Source organism: Sander lucioperca, chromosome 4 (assembly GCF_008315115.2).
Source record: "Sander lucioperca isolate FBNREF2018 chromosome 4, SLUC_FBN_1.2, whole genome shotgun sequence".
NCBI lineage: Eukaryota > Metazoa > Chordata > Actinopteri > Perciformes > Percidae > Sander > Sander lucioperca.
The window spans coordinates 26,929,777-26,950,474 of NC_050176.1; the positions used below are offsets into that span (position 1 = coordinate 26,929,777).

At 40.1% G+C, this 20,698-nt stretch overlaps 1 protein-coding gene and 1 long non-coding RNA gene across 2 annotated transcripts in view; one reads left to right on the forward strand and one right to left on the reverse strand.

The window, feature by feature from the left end:
• Nucleotides 1–20,698, reverse strand: part of LOC116039870 — a 144,310-nt gene that overhangs the window by 93,720 nt on the left and 29,892 nt on the right. The window contains exons 6-9 of the mRNA XM_035999945.1: nucleotides 9,680–10,042; nucleotides 9,308–9,505; nucleotides 8,810–9,163; nucleotides 8,368–8,589 (exon numbers count right to left, since the gene is read on the reverse strand). Coding sequence (XP_035855838.1) covers nucleotides 8,368–8,589; nucleotides 8,810–9,163; nucleotides 9,308–9,505; nucleotides 9,680–10,042 — 1,137 coding nt within the window. The remainder of the gene's footprint in view (nucleotides 1–8,367; nucleotides 8,590–8,809; nucleotides 9,164–9,307; nucleotides 9,506–9,679; nucleotides 10,043–20,698) is intronic.
• Nucleotides 13,402–18,448, forward strand: LOC116049911. The gene is made up of 3 exons (XR_004104939.1): nucleotides 13,402–13,510; nucleotides 14,830–14,837; nucleotides 18,435–18,448. It is a non-coding gene; the product is annotated as an uncharacterized LOC116049911 (long non-coding RNA).

Below are 20,698 nucleotides of genomic sequence, written 5' to 3' on the forward strand. Positions count from 1 at the left end.
TTTGAGGAGTGTTGGACGGGTGAAAAGGGGGGTTGAGATTTCTCGTCCCTGCTCTGTGGTCTCCCATGGTCAAATCTTTGCTCAGGTGGGGGCTGTGGTGGATCACTGCCGCACTCGTCCCCGCAGAATCTCCTCCCGGGGACATGGAAGTAGAGACGGCCGTGGGGTTGCTCCCAGCAACAGTGTCGGCAGATGAATCTCTCACAGCTAGCCGTTGAACATGCGTAACAAGCTGGTTAATCTGCTCACCTAATCTGACCACCTGAATCTCCTGACGACTTGCCATAACCACAAGTTTGTTCTGAAGAATGGCAAGTTGTTCCTCTTGCTGGTGCAAACGCTGGCCATGGGCACGCAGAGCTGTCCTCACAGCCTCAGAGTCGGCTGAGTCCATCGTGGCCAGAATGTACTGTCAGAGTGAGAGATGGTTCTCTCTCTTTCTCTGGAGACAGATGGTGGAGACTTCATCATGACGAGTCAGATTTCAGATTAAATACAGCTTTATTCAATATTGAACAAATTCTCATGAGGGAGAACACAAGGTACATGCAGCATGGCACAGACCAAGTACTCTCTCCGACTCTTTCTCAACCCGACCGTCTTATAGATCTTGAAAACCTTTACATCTGGAAACTCTTACATGATCTCATCATGACAACTGTGTTATTCTCATATTCTACAAAACACAACTTTCATGTAGGTCTCACCAAAGGTCATAGGTTAACTGTGCCTAAACTTGTTATTCACTATAGAATGACATGAAACATAACACATCTTGACAGCTGTTCAATCAGGGCCTCTTTTGACTGTTATTCCCCTATACCAACATCTGGATCGGATCCAGCGTCTCACGCATAAGACTGCATAACATCATTCTGAACTTTTACCTAGATTCTTTCAATAACACATTACAAAATATTAAAGTTTATGCAGACGTGGATTATACCACCTATCACAGAGTACAATAGTCGGACTCAAACACACGACTCAGGACTCAACATAAACAGGTAAGTGCAGTTTATTGTTCAATGAACAATCAGGCAACAGTACAAAATCAGCAGGCAAAAACGTCATCAGGAAACAGGCGAAAAGTCTGGAAAACACTGGGATATACAAACTAGGAAAACGCTGGAGAGTGAGTTACACAAGGTTTGTCAACAATCTGGCACAGGTGAGTGAATCTGGTGAGTATTTATACAAGGGACACAGGTGATGATAATTACACACAGGTGAGACACATAAGGGGCGGGAGGGTAATCACTCTCAATGGTGTTTTTTGCCCCCAACTGCTGCTCCTGCTATTTATTTTGTAATGTCTTTAGGAGAGAGACCGGGGTAGGTGTGGAGTTGACGTTGAAGTTTTAATCTCCCGCTGTCCATCCTGTCTAGTGGTTCTTTTAACCTGTTTTTAATATCTGGCCATCTTTTAAACAGCTTTTTTGTATAACCGAACCCAGCTTTTTTAAGGAGATTTTTAAGTGTTTTATTCACACCAGTGGTCCTCTTGTGCATGTGCCCCTCGCAGCGCCCATCCTGGGTGATGCGTTTTAACCCAAACCATAACCATAATAAGTGCCTAATCCTAGTGCCTTCCAGGCAGCGCTGCCTGGAAGGAGCCGTTGGGGGCAAAAACACAGATAAACGTAATCACACAGGCGGGAAAGTAGATGGGAAGACAAGTGACCAGGGATGTGTACAAACAGTGGATTTCAAAATAAAACAGGAAATCCATAAAAAAATAAAAAACACAAAATAAGAGCGAAGCAGGGCTGAACATGACAGCTACAGGTCAGAAACATCGAATAAACATTGAATTTCATAATGTCACCAGGGAGACTCCTCAACAGAGGGAACCCTTTCTAGTACTTTTTTAAACGCAAGGGTTTTACTTCCTATGTAATTCAAACACTGAACACAGCGCAGGAAAATGGTGACAGTTGGAACAATATAGTAATTGAATATCTTTATTCAAATAAATATCAGGTTATTTAAACAATAGAAATCAGTGCAATCAATTCAGTTTAACAAACTGCAGCCAGAGGATGAAAAACAGTGTGAAATAAGTACAAAACCACAGTAAAAAAGAATCCATTTAAGTTTTGAGATTGGTATCCTACTTAACCAAAATACTAACTTATGAAGGGAATGCTCCAGAAGTAAAAAATAAATTAAAAAAAACATCAGAATAAACAGATAAAACAGGAGAGCAGGGAAAATGTGTGGTAAAGAAATATAATTTACAAAGAAATGTACTTGACAAGATCTGTTGACAAGAACACTGGCAGTAGAATATTGCTCCTTAGTAACATTTTTCAGCAAATTGTGTATTGGTATTTATAAATTACAAGCTTACCAGCCGTTAACTGATGGCACTAGAGAAATGACCCAACGGGGTGCCTGGATAGCTCAGTTGGTAGAGCGGTCACCCATTTACAGAGGTTTACTCCTCAACGCGGGGGTCCCAGGTTCGACTCCGACCTGTGGCCCTTTGCTGCATGTCATTCCCCCCTCTCTCTCCTTTAATGTCTTCATCTGTCCTGTCAAATAAAGGCTTAAAAATGCCCAAAAAATAATCTTTAAAAAAAGAAATGACCCAACGCTGCATGTCATAACAATGCTAAATACTCAATCTTAACATTCAGTGTGTTGACTTGCTTGAACAATGCTAAAGAGACCAAAGATTTGTGTTGTGTTCAAACTCTTGGGTGTTTGCTGACTGTGCTGTACAGTTCAGAAAAATCCTCTGCAGCCTCTTGATTTCCTGATCTGTGAATGAAAAAACATACTTAGAGAATAATAAACTCAAAAAACCCATAATAGTAATTAAGGACAGGTTAAAAAAAACAAGCAGATGCAACAGCAATGAAACGGTGGGAATAAAAACATTGACCGTTCCAAACTTTGTGCAGCAAAGAACATTTTCTGATGGACTCACTCTGTAGTAGCACTGGCACTCTTAAAGTTGACAGTAGTGTACTCCACATCTTCGTCCTCCTCTTCCTCCTTGTGTCTGTGGGGCTGAGCTAGCCTGATGTTGGAGTAGAGAGTTTCTTCCTGGTTTTTAGAGAAGCTCACGCTGGCATAGCAAAGGTCATCCTGCTGCTCTGTTGGAGTTCTCTGGACTGGAGCTGAAGGGCTGTCATACACTGAACCCTGAAGGTAACATAGACAAGAGTCCTCAGCTACATAGGTGAGTGTTTAAAGGTCCCATTCTAAGTTCATTTTTTAGATTCATAATTGTATTTTGGGTTTCTTCTAGAACATGTTTACATGCTTTAATTCTAAAAAGACACCTTATTTTCCTCATACTGTCTGTCTGAATATACCTGTATTCACCCTCTGTCTGAAACGCTCAGTTTTAGCGCCTGTCTCTTTAAGCCCGTCCTGAAAAAGCCTGGTCTGCTCTGATTGGCCAGCGTTTCCGGGTCTCCTGCATCTGCTCTCTCTGTGTCTCTGCACCATCATTGCAGCCAGAAAATTACTGTAACGGCACTCTAGTGGCACTTTCTACCTACGTGTATATATAGTACAGCTGTGACATCAGAACCGTACTGGAGTCCTGACGGCTCGTTTAAATGCGCAGTTTCTGAATAAGGACTGTGTGCGTTTCTCTGTGGATTAAGCATTTTGATACATTTACAGTATTTATATAACACCTCGACCTGCTTTATAAGTAAAAAAAAGACATAACTAAATATGGGACCTTTAAGTATGATTTGTATTGGCCTGTAAAACAAAATCCTCATATTGTAAAGCATCTGTAGGGTTATATTTGAGGGGCTTGTTCTGCAATTCCAGTGAATTTACAAATACTTTCTCTGTTGTGGGATCAAATCTCATTTTCAAAGCCAAAAAGTGAACCACAGGTTTGAGGTCACTTCTGTTTTTGTCGGTGTAATGCCTACTGATCACCAGCAGAGGGAAATACAGTTCAAGGATTGTCTAAATCCTCTTTATTTACAAACCCTATCATGTCTGTGTAGATGGAGAGGTTTATATTATTTTATACAGTGTCCCTGTCTCAGCAACTTATAATTTAGCAGAGGACATGAAGCATTATTCAATGTCTCCAGGTGAGAGAGGACTCTGACTGAACTCTTCTTCTGACCTGAGCTTGGTTGTCTGGTCTCTCTCCAGGCTCGGTGGTTCGTTTTGAGGACCTCTTTCTTCTGGAAAGGAGAATGAATGAACAATCAAATTAATCATCAAAATACAATTCTAACCGACTAAATGAATTTAGGATGCATCACTGAATGTAATCACAGTAAAACTGAACTGCTCACCTAATAAATAGGAAGGCACAGAGGAATATGATAGCCAGGAAAATAGCAGTGATGGATCCAGCAGCTACTGATTTCATTGAACCTGGGAAACAGTGATGAAACCAGACGATTCATTATGGAATTACAAGTTGTTTGGGTCCTTTAGCAACTGATAACTAGACATAAGATCATAGATCCTCAGACACATGCATTCCACATAATGACTCATGTTTACTGTAGTTTTGCTTGTGGTTTTTGCTACATTGGGTAAGAATTTCTCCCATCTAGCGGTGAAATTGTATATGACAACCAACTGAATATTACTTTCTAGCCCTTCCCATTCCGAGCGCGTTTTAACTCCTACGGTGGCCAAACCCGAAATTAGCTCTTAGTATCTCCATCGTTTACACGCAGCTGTTCTAGCTGTCCGTGTTACAACTTCATGACGTGAGTTGTCTGCCAGGGAAATCACGACGTTATGCACAACCATGCTATAGTTAGCCAAGCAACTATAAAACTTTGAATTTACACAAATAGGGTTAAAGAGGTCGATAAAGAACTGGAAGGTTAAGATCATGTGGGAGTAAATGGGTGAGTATGACTTAATGTACCTGCTACAACAATCAGATGTAAGGTGGAGTTCTGACGTCCTCTTCTGTTCTGGGCTTCACAGTAATAATTCCCACTGTGTTCAGGTCTAACATCAGTGATGGTGAAGATCTGTCCTGATTCTTTTGGTGAGTCTTCATTCTCCTTGTACCAGGTGTAGTTAGCTGCTGGGTTAGCATCACTGCTACAGGTCAGATTCACTGAACTGCCCTCCACTATCTCAGCAGAGGGACTCACTGACACAGAGGGAAGCTTTGGACCATCTGGAGGACAAAATGTACAGAGAAAACTGTTGTTAAGCAAAGTCAAACTAGGTTGATCATGACTGCCACCTGGGAGCAGCACCAAACAAAAATGTTAATAACATAACACAAAAACAAGAGACACTCATGCTCCCCCTGATATCATGAAGCTGTGCTGCAGGCTGGTCAGGGAGAAACTGTGTAGTGACTAACTTGCATCTATAATATTTAGAATATTTGTCCTGGTAGTTGTGTGTAGGTTTACTGCCAGTGTCTCAGCAAGAAGCCCAATCATCCCTCTGTGGCCTCAGTTGTTACCTCTCTGTGTTACTCCCTGATTTGGTTTGTGTTCTACTGTACGCAAATCTCAGGAGATAAATCAGAGTGATAATCTTTTACCCATAATGCAGCAGCAGCTTGTGTCTTCAAAAGCATTTTCTTGATCTAAGAGATGTCTACTTTCTGCGTGGACGGATAAAATGTTAGCTCGGAGCAAAGCCAATGTTTAAATTCCATATTAGATTGTGCCGCTCTGCTCTACTCCTCTCCTTCGTTGGAAACCAGTTTGTGGAAATAAGACAGTGGACATTGGTGGGATCACAAACTGATGGAGTTAGTCGGAAAAAAAACATAAATCCTTTAAACACCTTTAGAAGATGTTTATACTCCGTAGCTCATCAGATATTTACATCCACTGTCTCTACTTAAACACATTGTATGTACAGTAGAAGTGATTTGCTGATGACTTGTACTCACACTGAACATCTATATGTACAGATGTGGAGTTTCTCTGGCCATACTAATTCTCAGACTGGCAGTGGTAGTTCCCACTATCATCTAAGCTGATAGAAGTGAAATGATGAATATATTTTGGTCTTAGAAGCAGGGTCTGGTTATTCTTGTACCAGGTGTAGTTAGCTGCTGGGTTAGCATCACTGCTACAGGTCAGATTCACTGAACTGCCCTCCACTATCTCAGCAGAGGGACTCACTGACACAGAGGGAAGCTTTGGACCATCTGGAGGAGAAAAGAGGGACTAATTATGATTTTTTATTTAGGCATAGACTGCCACAGGCTAGGAGGAGCAACACAAGTATTGTGGTGACTATGTTCCACCTACTTTATAAATCCTGCTTCATGAGACAGGAGCTTATAATTTTAAAGTTTTCTGTCTTGCACTGATTTATGTACTGTCTACTGCATGTGTGCAACACAATATGTTTTTTGTGTGGAGCATAAAAAGACAAATAAAGGAATGTTGAATCTTGTCGCCTCAAAGCTAGCTGCCAGGCTAAAGTAACCACTAATAGACCTGTACATGAATCAGGTGTCTCTACAGTCTTAGTGGCCTCCCACATGCACCACAAACATTTAAAGTGACCCAAAATCTTCACATTGTGGACAAAATTATTTCTCCTCAGTTTGGGAAGGAATGTGCCTGCTAGCAATTTACATTTTGGTAAACTGTGCCAGGATTGTGTTAACTCTGACAAAATTGTGCTTGGGTTTAAACTTTTGCCAAGTTTTTAGGTAGAGAATGGCCCAAAGACATGTACTAATGTGTAAAATAATAAGTAGGTTTTAATGTTCTAATGTTTTATACTTACACTGGACATCTATAAATAGAGATGTAGAGTTGATGTGTCCGTGTTGATTCTCAGACTTGCAGTAGTAGTTCCCTCTGTCCTCAGAGCTGATGGAGGTGAAATGGTAGATGCCTTGTTGTCCATGAGGCAGTGTTTGGTTCTCCTTGTACCAGGTGTAGTTAGCTGCTGGGTTAGCATCACTGCTACAGGTCAGAGTCACTGAACTGCCCTCCACTATCTCAGCAGAGGGACTCACTGACACAGAGGGAAGCTTTGGACCATCTGGAGGAGATGTGTTAACAGAGATTACTCTAGGTTAAAGGTGACTCACTACAGAAGAACACATGGTATTTAAATTACTAACTCTGTGTAGCTGTGTCTATCAGCATTTTAGACTTTGAAGGTGGTCTGACTACATTGATGTGTGATGGTTTGAGTCCTAAAACTGCACAAAACCCCTAAAATCTCCTGGAGCTGCTCAGTGAATATCAGAAGACTGTGAATGGGAAGCAAGAGCTAGAGCTGAAGAAAGTAATTATGATCAGTACAAATATTTTCCTGCAAAGACTGGACAGATTTAAGCTTTTTATTTTTAAATAAACTGTTTCACTCACATTTCACATTAACAGAGAAGTCGTTAGATTTCTTCCTCCCCAGCTCGTTCTCAGCTGTACAGTAATACTGTCCAGAGTCAGAGGACTGGATGGAGATGAAGACGAGCTGTGGTTCTTCACTGAGACGTTGAAGGTCTGGATTTTCATTCTCCTTGTACCAGGTGTAGTTAGCTGCTGGGTTAGCATCACTGCTACAGGTCAGAGTCACTGAACTGCCCTCCACTATCTCAGCAGAGGGACTCACTGACACAGAGGGAAGCTTTGGACCATCTGGAGGAGATGTGTTAACAGAGATTACTCTAGGTTAAAGGTGACTCACTACAGAAGAGCACATTGTATTTAAATTACTGACTGTAAATAGTTGTGTCTGTTGCATCATTAACTACAGACGTGTTATCTTTACAAGACTGAACATAAATATTCAGTCTTGTTTGTGTTCAGATGCTGTTTTAGCTTTGTTGTTACAGTTTGCAAATGTTACCGGCCAGTTTCATATTATTTTATCAAGTCCCTGTGGTTATAGTAGCAGTCAAGTTGTGCATTCTGTTGAGTCAGTATCTGTTCTCTGTGAGATGACAATAAATGTGAATATAATCAAATGGTTTTCAGATTTATCCTTACTAACATAAATACTGTCATGAATAAATCTTCAGAAACTCCATTTTAAAGTTTAAAATCAAACTTACAAGCTGACAGTATGGATTCTGTTTCAGTCCAAAACTGTTCAATTAACTGCAGTTTAGAGCTTTTGGCCATGACATCATAAATCATCAAGTAATGGAGCATCTCAATAACAGAATTATTAAACATAACATGAAGCAACAGCATATTTTACAGTTCAAATCGTCCTGAAATAATAATAGGAAAGAATTTTGAAATGTAACATCAGAACATAAAGTATATCTGAATATTTCTACTACTGGAGTGATTTTTGTTTCTATGAATAATCCTGCTGCACCTACATTAAGAATCAGAAGACTCCAGTGAGATTACGTCTGACATTGTCATTGTATTGTAATGTCAGTGTGTTTGTGTCCTGACACAGTAAACTCACACACTGAAGGAGAGGGGAACTTCTCATGTCCTTTCAACGCACAGGAGAAGACGTCTGTGGGATTAAACCAGGTTGTATAAGTAGATGTCTCCACCGAGGTAATGTGTTCTCTGTTCTTGAACCAGACGTAGGAGAGACGACCAGCTGGACTGCAGCTGCTGTGACACTTCAGCTCTGCATAGGTCTGAGACTGATAGACTCTGATCACCTGCACCTGCAGAGCTGGACATGAGAACAAAAATCTATATTTTATCACAGGTTATATAAAAAACTAAAGATGTACATACACATCAGCACAACAGTTACAATTCCTTTATTCCTTCCATTAGTATGTATTTAATATTATTTAATATTATTTATATAATATTATTTAAGTAATAATGTTCAGTGTTTTTAAATGTACTGTGTTGGTGTATTTCCATCAGTTTGTGTTGATCAGTACCTGTGACAGTCAGAGTTGTTCCAGGTAAACTACTCCTCCATTCAAAGTTTGGTGTTATGAATTTGAAGTGATACTCAGCTGAGTCTCTCTCTCTCAGGTCAGAGATTCTCAGAGTGGAGCGTCCTCTCTCTGTTTCTACATGAACACGACCTGTATACTGGGAGTCTGTACTAAGGTCTTCAGGCTGGGAAGGATTCTGTCCTTGATGATTACGCTCACGACGGAACCAGAGTTTTGATTCAACTTGATCTTCATAACTGCTGTAAGTGCAAGAAATGTCCACTGAAGAGCCTTCGGAGGCACAGATGCTTCTGTCAGTGTACGTCACTCTGTTGCAGGATTCACCTTGGACACCTGAAAGATAAAACCATTTTGACCATTTGTAAACCAGAGTCTGTGAGGAATCACAATAGGAATTTCCATATTAAAACTACACTACATGAAGTTATAAGGCTCCAATAAATGGTGTTGTGTTGGAAGAATGTTGAGTAAACTCACACACTGAAGGAGAGGGGAAGTCCTTATATCCTTGAAGAGCACAGGAATAGCTGTCTGAATAATACACATAGTTTAAATAATAAGATGTTTGTGCCTGAATTTCCTGTCCATTCTTGTACCAGACATAGGAAGGATTATTAGGTAGACGACAACTGCTCTGACACTCCAGCCTGTTAGAATGTGATATCACCTGGAGACCTGGATCTGTGAAGAAGGAACATGAATGTTATGTTAGACAAAACTGTCAACATACAACAACTGTTTTATTCAACTGTCAACTAACAACTGCAAATAAACACACAACACATTTATATTATTGTTTTCTAGATCTTGAACATTTGGAAATAATTAACATATGAATAGAAATGTTACCTGTGACAGACAAAGTGACTCCAGGTGAACCGATATATCTTCCACCTTCTTGGTTTGTTGTGAACATGAACTTGTACTCAGCTGAGTCTCTCTCTCTCAGGTCTGAGATTCTCAGAGTGCAGTCCTTGTTTTTATAACTGTACTGCACACGACCTGAATATTCTGAGTCTGTTGTCAGATCTACAGGTTCATTATTATTCATTGTATTAAACCATAATGCTTTCTCAACTCTAACACTGCTTTTCCACCAGGAATGTCTGGATGGGTATGTGTAGCTGCAGTGTATGTTCACTGTTGATCCATTAACAGCACAGATCTGAGTAGAGGTGTAAGTCACTCCCCAGTCATCCTGACCCTGTATCACTGTAACACAGAGAACATCAGGAAGCACAATCAGACTCAGAACTACATCAGGAGACAGACTTACATGTAGTGAAGGCGCTTCAGTGTGTCAAGCTACATTTCCCAAAACTACTTCTGCTCTCCTGCCGTCCCACTTTAAGTCCGTGTTAGACAAAGATAATCTGATAGTACCAACTTGTTTTTGGGTTGGCAAGCGTGGATAAACTTTACTAAACTCAGACTGCTTTAATAGAACTGAGCTTAATACTGTATCACACAGTTTTTTCTTATATTTGTACTTCTTTGTTGGGGTCTTTGTAATGTCTGTTTTTAAAAATGTGTATATAACTCAAGTATTAATGTTATTTTTTGTTTATGCCAAAATAAATAGAGGAATGTTGAAATATGCAAATCATTTTACATGAGAATTTATAATGCTAAGGAACAGTCGCAGCTGAACACATGATATCTGCTCTGCAGTTCATATCTAGGTGCACTGAGGCAGGACATCATACAGAGGGTGCAGTGAAGGAACAGCAATGTATTGAACCTGTGAACAAAATAAAAAGGCAGAAGATTAATATTAGAAGGGTGAAGTGTGCGGAAATAAAAGAATCTGCTTTGCTCAGTTGCTTTTCTGTCTGTGGTCACTCAGGCTGCTGCAGAGTGTGAATGGAAACTGTAGAGAAATGCAGAACACTGAGGGGAGGGCAGATAGTGTGACATGTAGATAACACACACACACACACACACACACATTAGGGCTGTCAAACGATTAATTTTTTAATCGTGATTAATCGCTGAATTTCTATAGTTAATCGTGATTAATCGCATGTTTTATCACATGATTAAAATTCTATTATTTTGCTTTTCAGAACTGTTTTTAAGTCCATATAAACAATGGAAAGAAATTCTTACCAGTGTATCTTGATTGGGAATCAAATGAATGCAAAGAAAATTACTTTATGAACTTGATTTTAACATTTGTATTTGTTTATTATTTATTTATTTACTGTAAACAAAAGAAAATGTGTGAATCTAGTCACACATTTGAATCTAGAATCAATATAGTGTGCAGTAACTCCTAAATAATTTTGATTACTCACTGACGTCCAGTGATCATTTTGCATCACTCTGCAGCAGTTCCAGTTGGGCTGCTTTCTCCGTGTCGTACAGGCTGTGTATGTGAAACTACTGTCCCCCTTGACGGCAATATATAAGATGTGTCAGAACATGCCAACCGTAGTCTTTAAGACCCAAGTCTTCTACAACGTCTGCAGTTAGTTGCCACCCGTTTTACAAGAGCTGTAGTAATGTTTTTGGATTTGGTTTCATCCACAGGTCGGCAAGTAGCACTCTCCAAAATAGTGCTTTACCTGAGCCTGCTAGCATCAACCTGAGTCACGTTAACTGTACTACTATGCTTAGCTTGTAGGTGGGAGCTCAAAAATTAACGCGTTATGGTCAGCCCTTTATCTCATCGCGATTAACGCGTTAATGCTGACAGCCCTAATATATATATATATATATATATATATATATATATATATATATATATATATATATAAAGAAAATGCAAGTGATTAAAGCCTAACTCTCGCCAAAATGCAACCTAGGGTCTTTTTGTGAATGTACCTGAGTCAAACTTTCGTTTAAAAGTATAATTAGGACGGATGCGCCACTTTTAAGATTTACCGTATTTTCATTTTTCGGTCAAATGGCCTTTTGAATGGGAGAGCTAGGGGCACTTCTATGCTAGCCTCAAAATCACTATTTTTAAAACACTAAGAAGGCTCGACACAACAAACTTTGCTCGAAGTATCACCAGGGGCTCTACACATGAACTCCAGCATTGAGAACATTGTTTGTGTACGCAGAGTTTACTAAAAAGAAAGGTTTTGAACAACTCACTTTAGCAGTTGTTGTTTACACTCTCCGCCATCTTGCCAGTCAAAAAGAGTCAATCTCCGAATGTGAATGAACGGACTCCATAGGAGGAAATGTCATTCTTATATGAGGCTCCTTTTTCAACTACAAGGTCAATATTGTGTTTCACTAACAACAAAACAACGAATTATCTGTGCATTTATATGGAACTAAGCTTTAGGAGCTTTCTATCTTTACTCTCCTCCCCGTTATGTTGCATTCGGAGATCGACACTTTTTGACTGGCGAGATGGCAGCGAGTGGAAACACCAACAGCTAAAGTGAGTCTTTTTAATAAACTCTGGGTACACAAACAATATTTTCAATGCTTTCGTTAAGGTGTAGAGCCCCTGGTGATACTACGAGCAAAGTTTCATGTTGTGTCGAGCCTTTTTAGTGTTTTAAAAATAGCTATTTTGAGGCTAGCATAGTAGTGCCCCTAGCCCTCCCATTCAAAAGACCATTTGACCGAAAAACGAAAATACGGTACATCTTAAAAGTGGCGTTTCGGTCCTAATTATGCTTTTAAACGAAAGTTTGACTCGGGTATATTCACAAAAAGACCCTAGGTTGCATTTTGGCGAGAGTTATGCTTTAAGTTTATGGATGGACAAAGCAGGCCAACCAACCCTAGCATACAGGGATCAATGGTGAGTTAGGGCCTTAAGATTAGTTATGAACCTCAATGCTCCATGGTATACAGTATCTAAGAAGTGAAGGCATTAGGAAGATGATATAGAAAACAGCACCCAGGCCCGGATTATCCATAAGAGCACTTGGGCCAGTGCCCAGGGGCACCAACCATTCACAACCAGTTGGGGGGGCACCACATGACACAAGCTTTAACAATATTTTCTGTAAATTGTTATATTATTCACTTGAAATTGTTGAAAGACCACACATTACTCGTTTATGAACACTAATTTCACAATAATAATAATACATTATAAATAAATCAATATTACACTATCACTCCCCCTCCCCAATCTGTCAGAGTTGAGTTGGTCCACAGGTACACACAAATGTATCATTTGGGGGATGGGGCGGGGGGGTTAACAATAATTAAAAGTGGCCAGTTTAACCCCCCCAAACATTTTATCATAATGATGAATGTAAAATATTAACTGTTATAAAAAATGATAAGTGGTTGGCTTTATTGATTCAATGTAATTGGCAAGCAAAGAAAAACATTTTCGGAGTGTCTATTTGCACCCCTGGTACGAATAGCCTCGGCCACACTCTGAGCTGAGCTATTCACACCCTGTGATGTAACAATAAAAACACGTTGCTCGCGTCCACCGAAATCATGGTGGACGTTCATCTTCCATGACAGCAGAAACTGGCATATTAAGAAAGTTTTGTCTCTAAAGTTTATAACAGTTGAATTTCTAGCAGAAAATGGATATTACAGTTGCGCTTTCTGTCTTCAGTGAAAGCATACAACTGTTAGTTTGTTAGTACCTATTTTTTGTATACAGTATGGTTACCTAGCAACCGAGGCTTGAAGACACCAAGTGGTAAACAGTTGTACAACATTCTGTAAGAACTGCTAGGTGAGTGGTTAGTCAGTGGTTATGCTATATCTATCTATAGCTAGCTAGCTAGCTAGCTAGCTAGCTAGCTATCTAGCTAGCTATCTATCTAGCTATCTATCTATCTATCTATCTATCTATCTAGCTATCTAGCTATCTATCTCACCAGTCCGTCCAGAAAAATGCAGAGTTTTTTTTTGTGATTGTTGTGGACTTTGAGCACCACGTTGTCTTAATACGGGCCTGACAGCACCATAGTCAAACACATCAAAAGAAAAGCAAGACTTATTTCTGAAATAAAAACCCAGCCTCAGCTTCAACTTCTTCACAAGTTGCTGAATTTGAGGCTTAAAAGAGAGAATCATCAATTGAGAATCTTAGTATTCATCTAAGTATTCATATGAAGATACAGACTCAGTCACATTGCCCTCAAAGGTAAGAAAAGATGCAGAGATGCGAGGTGAGGCAGCAGTAGAAATCAGAGTTTAATAACAACACAAAGAGACTTACAAAGTAAGTAAGCAGAGCAGGTGAGCAAATCCAAAAAAACAAATCCAGGAACACAGAAAGAAAGAGTAGAATCCAGGAGGACAAAAAAAACAGAGAAATCCAGGAACACGGAGATACAGCTAAATCACAGGAATGGAACCACAAGGACCGACGACAAATGACACACCGACCAGGAGAAACATAACATAGTAATCCCACAAAACCAAGGAAACACAGAAACTAAACACAAACACAAAACAACCCAGGAAGGGCGAAGGGAGAACAAAAGAACAACGTTGCAAGGCACGGGGTGTAGGGCTGTGGACAGCAGCGAAGGTGGAACCATAGAGGACTCTCAGGAGGTCAAGCAGAACGGCGAAGACCCTCAGGAGGCCGGCGGCGATGCTGAAACCCCTCCAGCAGCCAAACAGGACAACGTGGGCTATGAGGCGGCCAGCGGGTAAGGCGAAAGCCCTCAGGTGGCCGAACAGGTTGGCGAAGGTAGGGCTCCTCAGGAGGCCGAGCACGAAGGCAGAATCCCTCTGGCAGCAAAGGTTCTCTGGAGGCCGGCGATGAGGACAGAACCCCACTGGCGGCCGAACGGGCTTGGAACCGCTGGACAGCACGGGCTCAACACCTCTACACAGCGTGTGTTCTGGCTCACTGAACAGTTCGGAATCAGGCTTGCTGCACAGTATGAGCTCTGGGCCACTGCACAACACGGGCTCGGGGCCGCTAGACAGCACGGGCTTAGGTCCGCTGCACAGCACGGGCTCAGGTCCGCTGAACAGCACGGGCTCAGGTCCGCTGGACAACACATGCTCCGGCTCACTGGACAACACAGGAACACTAGAAAGCTCAGGAACACAGGTCAGCTCAGGCTCAGGTACACAGGTCAGCTCAGGCACACGGGTCAGCTCTGGAACAATAGTCACAATGGTCGGCTCTGGAACATGCTCGCTGGACAGCAGTTGAACCTGTGCATGGCGTCGGGGACCATGTCGCCCACGTCCTCTCTTACAGCCACCACAGTTCCCAGAAAACACAGCCAGGCGGGTACCCTCATAGGACTGCTGGTGGTCAGGGGTACTCACTGACCATGTAGCAGGTTTGTTGCACACTGGCAAGGGAGGTAGCTGACTGCTAGCAGGCTGGAGAGAAGATAACTGGGTAGCAGGTTGAGGTGAAGGCTCGCAGCCAGGGGTCTCTAAGAAGTCCTGAATCCACTTAGGCAAGGAGCTCCTGAGCCAGGGCCGAGTGGATATCTCACAGTGAGCTAACCGTAGAGCCGCCTGTTTCACCTCCCAAATGGAGGCTCTCTTCCACTCCCCATAAACACATATCAGAGAGTAGCTCAAATCATAAAGTTCGTCCTCAAAATGCTCCGCTGGGTTCGTCATGGTGGGATTATTCTGTCACGGAGTAGACTAGGACCCAAATGCAGAGATGCGAGGTGAGGCAGCAGTAGAAATCAGAGTTTAATAAGAACACAAAGAGACTTACAAATGTAACCAGAGCAGGTGAGCAAATCCAAAAAAACAAATCCAGGAACACAGAAAGAACGAGTAGAATCCAGGAGGACAAAAAACAGAGAAATCCAGGAACACGGAGATACAGCTAAATCACAGGAATGGAACCACAAGGACCGACGACAAATGACACACCAACCAGAAGAAACATAACATAGTAATCCCACAAAACACCAAGGAAACACAGAAACTAAATACACAGGATAATGAGGACTAACAAGGGACAGGTGGCCACAAGGCAGGGAAACAGGTGAAACACATTAGGGCAATCACAAGGGAGGGAAAACACAGGAAGTAAAAAGACAAGACAAGACAGAAACCCAGACCGTCAAAATAAAACAGGAAGTTTATGAAAACAAGCAGAAAAACATGAAACCAACAAAACAAAGAAACTTGACACAAGGACTGGTGAACAGGGGCCTGTTTCACAAAAGCAGAATATATAAATCCAGGATAACTGATAAAGCGAGGCCTAGTCTAATCTGTTCATCCTGGCCAGGCTGAGGAGGAGCGACTAGGTTGAGCCAGGCTGAAGTAATTCAGATAGATGCGCGTCCACGGCTTTCCTCAAAAGACCGTGATGTCGATCACAGATTTACTGATGCCAAAATGGAGAATACGCATTGTACATACTTTATACAGAGTGAGCAGCAGCTTCGTGTGGAAGTATAATGATGTGAAACACATTTTTTGTATAAAAAGAAAAGAAACACGGCCGCTGTAATGAAACAGCGAGAGAAAGCGTAGCAGACGATCGCGGACCGCCTGAATGTGTAAGCAGCCTAAACATATACATTAACTGACCACTGCTCTGAACTGAAACATCATAATCATTCCATTCAAGGATTAGGCTACTAATCATTTGCACAAATTAACAGTTGTACTCTTTGCCTTAAAAGTAAGCAGAAGATAATGTTACTCAGGAAATTTACCATGAAGATCATTTTTCTACAATGCTAGAGTATGATGCGTAAATATCTCTTTCACTCTGTTTCTCTCTCTCTCTCTCTCTCTCGTGGGCTAAAATATAAATTTCCTAAGTCATATTAACTTCCACTGCTCGCTTTTAATGCAAAGTGTACAACTGTTTGCTTTTGCAAATGACAGTGACTCATTGAATGGCTTCAGTTAAGAGCAGTAGTTCATAAATGTATATTTCTAGACTATCATTCAGTCTGTCCGCTATTATGCCACGCTTTTTCTCGCGTTTTTGTTATTTTTTTATAGAGGACACGTTTCCTTCTCTACATATTATATTCCTTGCACCCTTGTATATATGGACATAGAAAATAAAGACACTGAAGAAATTGGACTCTAAAAACTAGAAACTATAAAGATAATTAAGTGATAAATTCCATGTACACTGTAAACATGAATGGAACAGAGTATATTCATCAGTTATTTCCCCCCAGCAAAACATAAGGTCAAAAACCATTGAGGTGTCCTCTCCCTGTTGTTACATGAATGTACAGTAGCCTACATCACTAGATAGTTACTGGTTCAGTGAACTAAGACTATAATTTGGGAGGATTGTACAATTAGGAAATGTTCTTTAAATTGTACAATCCTCCCAAATTATAGTCCCAGTTTACTGGACAACACAAATTGTGTGCTAAGAATGCCAAATACAATGCACATGGAAGTGGAACAAATATGATCCTTATTGTTAAAGAATTAAAAAAAATTAATCAACTCAAATAATGGTGCATTGGTCAACTATAGAAATGTAAAACATTGTATGTATTGCCCTTAGTAACAAAATTTAAAACACATTTGAAATGTTATCAGCCTTTTCTAATTATCTCAACAACTGCCATAATATATTCATCAAACTTCTAACAACAATATGAACAGTAGTCTTCATATAGCAATATAACTGTCACATGAATAATTATTAAAACAAATAATGGTCACAACTTTAAATAATAACAGTACTTAAAAGAACAGCAATACGCACCTGTTGTATTTTAATCCAGACTGATAACAATAGGGTAAAACCACTGCTGGGTGATCAGAAAAGGCAGCAGGATTAATAAATCCTGGCTGTTAGCCTGGTCAGGAGCAGGCTAGCTGCACAGAATAAATCTCCATGGTGATTTATGTGCCTCCACTTTCGTGAAACCGAGTCAAGGCTTAAATCATCCAGGATAACTGATAAATCCCGGCTTAATCCCTTATCTTGGTTTTGTGAAACAGGCCCCAGGTGAAAGACAATAACAAAGGCAGGAAAACCAAAAGATAGGAAGTCCAAACACACAAAAAACACAATAAAAACGGGTCAGACGTGATATGTATAATAAATGAAAAGAAAGAAAGAAAAGTGTTGTAGTATCAATTACCAAAAGCTACTAAATGCCTTACAATATACTGTAAATGTAGATGTGTACTACAGTACCTTGTACAGAGAGAAGGAAGACAACAAATCCACTTGCTGCTGCTGTTAAACTCATAGCTGCTCCTCTGGTCTCTGTTAAATCAGCAGCTAGATCACATACATGAGAAATACTGTGTGTCAGTAACTCACAGTAAACATGTCTACATTCATAAAGGGAGGATGTGGTCTTTGAAGACAGAGTGTCTTCTGTGGATGGTACAGTAGTGTTTAATAGATATCAAGCTGTTTAAAACCCGCCTAACTTCCTTCCTCTTTACATCATTAATACGCATGAGCAGACAAATGTCTGTAAATCCCCAAGTTGAAATGAAGAAATGATTCTTACTGGTGTTTTGCAAATGATGCATTAAGTTCTTAAAATATAGTTTATGGAAATGAAGGGCAGGGAAGTGCTTCTAACACTTTTCATGAGAGGACAAGGTTCAGCAAACAACATGTTTTATATTCACTCCTTTTTTCACCCTACAAGTCAGGTCCAATTTTATTTAGAGCCCCAGTCCTTATGATAAACGGGCCATAAATAGAGATACAATGTACGTAAAGCACTTTGGTCTGGGTGTGCTAAAACCTGCTATGAACAAAAACTGAAAGTGAAACTAATAAAACAGATTTGTTTTCATTCATTTTACCTTTTCTTTCCAAAGTGTTGAGAGCCAAGCTGCACTGTTGTCCAACAGCTGAGGACTGCGTGTACATTTCCTCAAGGCTCTCTAAAGGTTAGAATTATTTGGGTTTAATCTAATGTTGTGATTAGAGTGAACAGTGATCCTTAAGATAAGTGCATTGGAACAGTTGAATGTTGAGAGCAGATGTTAGGGTGTGGTTGGCATCTAGCACATCACAGCTTCCTGTGTGAACCACTGGGAGAGGTTGTGCTCTAATTCAAAAGAATATCTTAGGTAAGAGGTGCACTTAATAATAATAATAATTACAAACCTGCTTCCGTCATTTCTGCAACAAGAGAAACCAGAACAAAAGTTAGTCAAATCAACAGCAACGATATGTTTAGATACTGAGATAAAACTATTACTGAGATAATAAGTAGATGAAGAACATGAAGACAAATACTATCTGGTGCTGGAGTGTAAAACACAAGTTTGATCACAATACATTATTCTATCAATTACAAATGAATAGCTAATTCAAAACATGCTTGGCTTTGCAAACTGAAACACTTTCATACTGCAGCATTTTTTCATTTAATAACAAAGCCATGTTAAGCAGAAGCATGTTAATATCAATCACAACATGAAACTAAACATTGACAAACCCTGTCCACTTATTAGTCAGGTGGTAGACAGTGAACACTGCTTAACTAAATCGGTGAAGTATCCCTTTAACACCTTCAAAATAAAAGCCCCAAATTCATAATAAAAGTGACACAAACAAAACCTTATAAGAACATAGATGGAATAAGCATTGAGTATGGCAGACCAAACATTTAAAGTTATTTACAGCAAAAAGATTTTTCCACAAGTGGATCTAGGTGGTGGTTGGATGTTGAGCAAAAAGCGCTGCACTTAAAGGTGCAGCAGTGGTTTCTGGTTGCTTCATCCTGTGCTTTACTAGCGTTGTGATAACTTCAAGGAGTTAATAATTAATAGGGGTGCACGATTCAGAAAATGTCACGATTCAATATAATTTTTTTTCCCATGTGATTGCAGTAGACATACAATTAAAAGAAATTAATTTAATTTAATTTAAAAGTATGAATCGATGTTTGGAATTCTATGAATTGATTTTGAATCGGTAGAGCTTAAATCGCGATTCGAATATGAATCGATTTTTTTTGCACACCCATAATAATTAACATTACTGACATCAAATGTCCACACAATGCTATGTTGTTCTGTGTTGTTGTGAAACTCAGTAACACATTCACAAAGACTTGGAAAATATTTTTATTCTTTATCATTGCTATTGCCAAAGCAATTATTAATGTTGCTGTGGGAGTAAACACATTTCTCGAATGAAAATTCTTTTTGCCAACGTGTAGGCAAGAGACGGGTCAGATGTTTGGCAGAAAATACGCAGCGGACAGCTGAGGGGCAGGTGAGGCGTGGCAGGGTCTGGAATAAAAGGAGAGGTAAAATCATGACAGTTGGAGAACAACAAAGTTTAATAAAGCAGTGTAGATGACACAAATAGTCCACCAAAAAAAATTATTATTCTGAACATTTGCCAATTAACTACTACATACTGATTTACAGCAGGCTGTATAGTATTGACTATAAACGAGTTAAGATGACACTGCATTAACTAAGGTGACACTTTGTTTTTTTACCATTTGTGTTATGTATGTGGTGCTGTGTATCTATGTGATTGATTGATTGATTGATTGAAATATAATATAATATAAAACTAAACTAAACGAAAAACTAAACAGCAGGCTTTGACCTCAGAAAAAAACAAAAAACAACTTTCTGTTGCCCATTGCGCAGTGACACTCACTATTACAGTCACAGTTTGATTGACATGTTTCGGAACATATGTATAATTTCCTGTTAGCATAAAATGGTAAAGTGTTGTGGAAAATGTGTTTGGTGATGAAGCTGGAAATTAAGATTGTCTGACACACTGGAGTTATCTATGTTATTTTCTTTATTCTCTTGCAAGTAGAAGGAGGCAGTTTAACAGAGTGTCAAGCAGTCTGCAAAAGTGCGTCAACGAACAAAGAAAACTCAGGGTTTTTATGGGTGAGCCTGCAGGGGGAGGGACTGTATTCTTGTCGACTCAGCAATCCTGGTCCAATGGCTTATTTAGACATCTTCTGAGAGGCATACAGACACCTCCTTTTCTGTGGTTCC